The sequence below is a fragment of the Spinacia oleracea genome, chromosome 6 (genome assembly GCF_020520425.1).
Source record: "Spinacia oleracea cultivar Varoflay chromosome 6, BTI_SOV_V1, whole genome shotgun sequence".
Lineage (NCBI taxonomy): Eukaryota > Viridiplantae > Streptophyta > Magnoliopsida > Caryophyllales > Amaranthaceae > Spinacia > Spinacia oleracea.
This window is the reverse complement of record NC_079492.1, coordinates 151370899-151378032: the sequence shown is the minus strand read 5'-3', so window position 1 is coordinate 151378032 and position 7134 is coordinate 151370899. Positions and strand designations below refer to the sequence as shown.

The 7134-nt window shown below is 35.4% G+C and overlaps 1 protein-coding gene across 2 annotated transcripts; it reads left to right on the top strand.

Annotated features, from left to right (window-relative positions):
• The first annotated feature begins 278 nt into the window (after nucleotides 1–278).
• LOC110792498 (autophagy-related protein 8f) lies at nucleotides 279–5052 on the top strand. 2 transcript variants are annotated; one of them, XM_021997313.2, is made up of 6 exons: nucleotides 279–420; nucleotides 1836–1878; nucleotides 1967–2022; nucleotides 2440–2492; nucleotides 4526–4644; nucleotides 4765–5052. In XM_021997313.2, the coding sequence occupies exons 2-6, from the start codon at nucleotides 1842–1844 to the stop codon at nucleotides 4866–4868; spliced, it is 369 nt and encodes a 122-aa protein (XP_021853005.1). In that variant the 5' UTR covers nucleotides 279–420; nucleotides 1836–1841; the 3' UTR covers nucleotides 4869–5052. The 2 variants fall into 2 exon arrangements, with proteins under 2 accessions (XP_021853005.1, XP_021853007.1); XM_021997315.2 differs by having other exon boundaries at nucleotides 301–343.
• Nucleotides 5053–7134: the final 2082 nt, after the last annotated feature.

Here is a 7134-nt window from a genome sequence, read left to right as displayed (position 1 = left end):
GGCCCATGAGTTGATTTCTCTTTCGTTTTTTCCTCACTTACTCCACTTGCTAATACGGAGTAATTTATTTTTCTAATCTCACTCCCTCGTTCCGCTATTATACCGTGCGCAAAGATAATAATTGCCGATGACCGAGTAGAAAATCATTGCTTGCGGCCCAATTATACCGAGAAAACGTATGAGCGAGTGTACTCACCTCAACTACTCAACATCAGCAATTAGCAGCCCTTAAAAATCGGGAAAAAGAAAAAGAAAAAGAAAAAGAAAAAGAAAATTAGAAATCCTTTTAAAGAGAAAAAGATCGCTTTTCAAAGTCATCATCTCAGCTTTATCCTCCAACAAGGTTTGACAACAAACATAAACTCTTTTCTTTTTCTCCCATCTCTTTGCTCTCATCGCCTGCAAATTTTCCTCTTTAAGGTTTGATTATCCTTAAATTTTCAACCTTTATTTTAATTGTTCTTTAAAGTTTCTCAATTTTTCTTGTTCTTTATTGGGCATTGATATGATTGATTGATGAATTAAACAAAGCAGATGTAATCTACTAGTTCTATGGTTTAGATTATGAAAACTTGATTTTTTTTTTTTTGGTATTGCTGCTTGAAATCAATTTTCTGTATATTTCTTTGAATTTCAGTTTTTATTTTTCCTTCTTGTTTTTGTTTCTAATCGGCAAAATTTGATCATTGAAGGAAGAGGGTGGATGGGTTAACTGTTATTGTATTGATTGTGTATTTGAATTTGTTACAAATTATGGCAGAAAATAGATGGATTAGGAGTTATGAGGTTGCTCATAAAGATTAAGGTGTTGTTAACTTGTTAATATCAGTGAAATAGGGTTTTGATCCTAATTAACTACTCCGTACAGCAGTTCATCTACATAAATAATATGATAGTTATGAAATTACGAAATCATAATTTTGATACTATAAACTTCCGTTTGTCCACTTCTTAAAATGGAAATTCTTTTTAGTTGTAGGTAAGGGTGATTTCTGGAGAAATTTGTGGACTTTGAGTCCGATCACGGTGTTGGGATAAGATTTATTGATTTACATGTTCAAAGCGAGATACGACTTATTATGTGTCAGTTTAGGATAAACCAGTGGAGTTTGAATCATCAACCTAGCTTTGTTAAGTGCATTGTTGCTTTTGGGAGGAGGAACAAACAATTGTTTTTGCTGATAACATATCTGAACTCTTCGTTTGTTTCAAATATTTGTTTGGACACTTGTAAGCTTGAAGGAATGAAGGATGATATCAGAACTCTTTGTTTGTTTCGAGTATTTGTTTTGGACACTTGTACCCTGGAAGGAATTAAGGATGATATCCGTTTCTAACAGTTGAGTTTGACATGGATTATTGGTGCAAAGATTATAACAAGGATTTACGAAGGCAATCAATTGTTACATCACGTACATGTACATTTGCATTTGGGTTACATTGCAAACATGCAATTGCACGTTGGAAACTAGAATGCTTTCATGAACAATGGCTTTTTAAAAACACCGATAAACAACCATTACTGTCAAATGGTCACTTTTTGTGACTTATTGAAGGTTATCTGATTCTTAAAATGTCAAATGCATCAACCTTCTGATGGTTCTTGGTACTCTCGACTGTTTTAAGGCCAGAAAAACAAAGCTCTGCATCTTCATTCATTTTGGTATAGTGGTGAAACAAGAGATAAGTTCCTTGATTGTGAGATAAAAACAACTCTGTAATAGATATTGACCGACCTGACACATTTTTGCACACTGTATGATATACTGTTTGCTATTTTTCATCACTATTATATATTGCAATGAATTTCTGAAGTTGTTGGTTCATTATTTCAGGATCTAATGGCAAAGAGCTCCTTCAAGCAAGAACATGATCTTGGTAGGATGTTCATCTTTTCAACTTGGTTTTTGTTGGTGTTATTTGGATTCTGGTTCTCATAACTATTCTCCTTTCTGTTTATTTTCAGAGAAAAGACGTGCTGAGGCTGCTAGGATTAGAGAGAAGTACCCTGACAGAATACCAGTAAGTAGATATATGTCTCCTACTGGTTGGTACTATCTACCGGCTGTTCAGTCAAACCTTGTGAATTGGTTTTTTTTTTTTTGTTGTATCTTTATTCTATGTTGTATGATTTCCAAACTGACGACAGAAGCAAAATGGTGTTAGCAACTTAGCATCACCTTGTTTAGTGGCTTGTGGCCTAGGAATCATCTGGGTTGTTTATCTGTAGATAGAAAAATTTTATTCGTATTATCGCCTTTGTTGAAGTATTACCTGTATCTTTAATTGAGTTCTCTAACCATGTCTTTGGTCTGAGTTTTTTTTGAGGGAGCTTTTCCCCAATTTTTTTTTCTTCTGAGTTATCCTTTGTATACTTCATCTTACATCCCTGTCTTCTTGTTTTAATGAACTTTTTTTTGTCATAATTTGTTCCGTTAGGTGATTGTGGAGAAAGCAGAGAGAAGTGATATCCCAAATATTGACAAGAAAAAGTAAGATGTTTGTTCCCTTTGTTTTGCACTATGTATGTATCAATAAGTTGATTAATGAAATATCTGACCCTTCTCTAGTATATTGGTTGACTAGCTTTCTCTTCTTAGTTTGTATATTTTGTAATGGTCATTCACCTGTAGAATTGATGTTGATGCACGATATTTCACTAGTCGACTTATTTCTGGTTTTTTTTATTACTCAGTAAAACAATTATCTGCCCGTACAAATGATATAATAATAGTTAAACTATGATGCATAAGAAACTTTTGCTCTCTCTTCCATTTTGTACCTTCCTTCCTTTTGCTGCAAGCTGGGGACTGGAAAATTAATGGGAGAACGGTGAATTTCAGCCAGGGGTGGCTCAGTTTTGGCATGTAAAACAACGATTTTGCTGACTGCTATGGTTTGAACAATTTGTCTTTCAGAGTTGTTATGTTAGAATCATAATCAGGATAATACCCTTTTCCCCAAGTCCAATAACCTTCGAAGTATTCAGACCTTTCAGTACTTTCCTGAATGTCTTTTATTCTTTTTCTTTTCTGAAGAGACGGTTAATAAGACAGAAACAACTTTGTGCGACGTATAAATATTTAGGGAAGATTGTCTAACTAATATTTTGTAATGCTCATGTCTTTTGCTTAGTTGGCTCAAAAGATTCTGGAGCTAAGGTATAGGTACACGAAACATACACATGGTCATGCATTGTTTCTTTGCATGCTGCATTGTCTTCAAAATTTTATCTTGCTAAGACCTACCTGTTAGCCTCTCTGTAGAACACTGACCTGGCGATGCCCACTTCTTGATCCAATAGTCTGGTGAGCTGTTACCCTCCTGATTTCCCGAAACATGTAGATTTTTTAATCTTAATGCTGCTTTGGGTAATCAATGGCCAGACAACAATGGGCCTTCACACAGCAACATACCCTCCTCTAGATCAATCAAATGTTTGATTGAGTATTTCACCTTGGCAATATTCTGTATCCAGCCTCCAAGTTCACAGGATTTTTAGAAAGCTAAATCTCAAAAGACAGAACTTGGATAAAAGGTCAACTTTTAAAATTAGACTATGATGACATTTTGTTTACTAGTTCCTCCATGTAGTATCCTAACACATATAAAGGCTTGAACATTGCTTACTATTCATGTAACAATGGATTTACGAATATACCCCCCATTTCCTTCATTGTTTATTTTTGTCTTTTCCTTGGTAATAGTGAGATTATGGTCTTACCCCTCCCTTTTCATCACAATCTTATGTGCCACGTTCCTTTCCATCTGCTACCACACCCTTTTCTCGCCCTCTCATTTTGAGTCCTTTCTCATTGCTTCAATGTCCTACTCCTACCAATACGGCAACATATGTATTTATAGTTAGGATTTTTTTGTTTAAGATTTAAAGTAAGATTTTATTGGATATCAACGCTATGTGGTTATAAACATTGTAATGTAAATAGTATAAGGCATAATAGTTGTGTAGGAAAGTATCCATTATAGCAAGACTTCGCATGTAATCAATTTCGTATTATCAACTACATGCAAATAGAACTTTAGCATTGTTTTTCTAGCATTTACCATAAATTTATAAATGCTCGTTTTTTACGTAATATTTTTATAAAATAATTTTTTATACCTTGGGGGTAGCGCACGATCCAACAACTAGTTTGCTTGAAAAGGGTTAGGACTCATTCAAAGTTTAGCCTTCTCATAAATCCCCAAATAGGGCTACTTTGTGATTAGGTCAAGATAATTATTGTCTATGTCCCTTGGGGAAATTCTTTAAACGTTGAAATTGGTTCTTGAATTTGTTTACTAGTGCATGGTAAATCATCTTATAAACATATACTCCGTATGAGCTTATGCGTAATTGTTGATTCTAGTCCCAATTAATATAAGGGATTGGAGCTATTCAACTCTATTAGTAAATATCGGTGAAGCTTTTGATAATAGAATAGTTGGTCTATTTTCAACTTAACAAATTTCAGTTTTTTTACAAACTTCTGACAAACATAATTGGTGATTCATGATATTGCAGATACCTAGTCCCAGCCGACTTGACAGTAGGACAGTTTGTTTATGTGATCCGCAAAAGGATCAAGCTTAGTGCGGAGAAAGCAATCTTCATCTTTGTGGATAACGTCCTTCCACCTACTGGTAATCTTTTTGCTACTCTTCTTCTCACTTCCGTTTCTTAACATGGCGGTGTCTATAAATTAAATCTTTGGACATAAAACATAATGCTCATTACAGTTAGTTTGTTTGGGGATCCCACAGGAGCTATTATGTCTGCTATATATGAGGAGAAGAAAGATGAAGATGGGTTCCTCTATGTTACTTACAGCGGCGAGAACACATTTGGGTATCTTGCCATGGACTAGTACAAAGTTTTATCTTGATGGATTCTCCTTCGGAGTTAATAATTCTAGTAGTTATCCTTTTGGTTTCACATCTATGGTGATTTGCTATCCTTGCACTCTAAAAAGGAGTAACTTTGTGTAAATACTGCTGTACATAATTTCATCCTCTGATATTTAATGGTAAATTTTACCTTGACTTTCTTAAGATCATGACTCATGAGTTTTACGCTTGTCAATTGCCTCAATACTAGTAATTTGTGCTCTGAAATGCAAGTTCTCTTCCCTCCAACGCAAGGGCAAATTTGAGAATTTTAACAAGTCTACACTTTCTTTTGTACTTATTTGGTTGGTAAAAAAAATGACTTTGCTGAACCATCACCTATCAAACCAACAATATAGGTCAACATTTGAGAGTAAAGGGAACCTCTACTCCTAAGCACAAGGAGATGGTGAGGCTACTTTTTTTTTTTTTAGTTTGCACAATCGGTTCACCTAAGCTCCGACTACATCCGGATCCGACCCGCGTCGCACACCTTGCTTTGGTGGGTGAGTCTCCCAACAAGAGTTTCTGCATACGGCGAGGCTCGAATCCGAGACCTCCCTTAAACGACATCAAGCTGCTTACCACTTGAGCCAACTCTATGTTGGTATGGTGAGGCTACTTGTAAACTTCAATTCACAAGGTGAGTATTCTACTACTCCATCAAGCAAAGGTTTGAGAAGTTCGGACATAATTGTAGGCTTGTAGCTAATATTTTGTGGTGTACTTGTACTCTCTTCGTTCTTGAATACTTGCAACATTTGCCTTCTCAATCGTTTATGAATACTTGCAACACTTTTCTTTTTTGGTACAGAATCACTAATTCTTTACCTTTTTCCCACTTTATTTTTTTATTTCTCTCTTGGACGAACAATTAAAATATTGCTACTACACCATTTATATATTAATGTATTCTTTTCATATGCTACTCCGTAAACCAACATAAGTTGGTGGGGAAGCCCCATCAAATGCGGAATGCTTGGGAGTGGTTCAAGCGAAGATCTACATAGCAGGACTGACTAATTTGTGCTAGGTAGGATTCCTTTTTCTTACCTATTAAAAGTAGATTAAAAAATATGCTACTCTGTATATCTATAAACATTTATAAAACTACACCCAAATACAAGCGTTGTGAGTATTCGAAAATGAAGAAAATATTTACTTAAGTTAATAATCACGTGGAGGGAACGTGAGCAACTGCCACTTAGCAAAGAGTGTGTGGCTAATGAAAATGGTCCCCTTTGACCACATAACATGCCCCCATCACCCATTCCATGGGCTCTATTCCTGCCCTTTTTGTCTCTAGTATCTTCATTTACCATGTCGAGACGTCGAGTACTCCGTATTCTTGTTTTTGTTAATCAACGATTATTGGCCTTTCGCGACGGGATTTTCCGTCGTCAATAGTACAATTTCTTGTAGTGGTATATGATAATACGTACAAATTTAGGGGCTTTTCTTTTTGGTGGTTAAAACCTGAATTTATCTAAACTGGACTTTTTGAATTTTCTGATTTTGTCTGATAGGACTTAATCAGACCTGATTGACACTTATTGGACCTGATCAGAGCTGATGAGTCAACTTATAAACTTATTAACATGATAGGACTTAGTTGCAGATGTTAGATTTGTAACTTATTTTTTAAAACGAAAAGAACGTTGGTTCATTATATTGTCAGAGGAATGCATGTAACAGTTAACAGTAGTCTATTTAGGGGAGTGTGATTAGAAATGATACATTTCATATTTAGAAATGGGAATTTCCCGATGGCGCACTCAGCTAGTGCAGTGATAATTTAGCATGCTAATCAACAGTAAATAAGACTTACTAGATATATGTGCAATTATGCAGACTACTAGCCTAGCTCAGTAAATCCTGCAACAAAATTAGTATTAAGCTGGTAATTCAAGATTTGTATGGGGGGAGACAAAAGACATGCCCCCACTTAGTAATCCTAGAACAAGGACAAGGAATGGTGTTCCACTTTGGTAACAAATGGGCAAACCGCCCCCTCTACCCTCTGTTTCTACCCTATATACTTACCAACACCAACATCTCGATCCCCTTTCTTCTTATATATTATCTCCCAGTCATGATACTATTTTAGGACGTCGGAAATATTTTGCATATACTCTATCAATAATATCCTAAAAATGTTAATAACCTATCATGTATATATGAAGGTGCACTACAAGAATTTGCATCTTTAATGACAACCTAATAATGACGGGTCAAAAATTACATCGT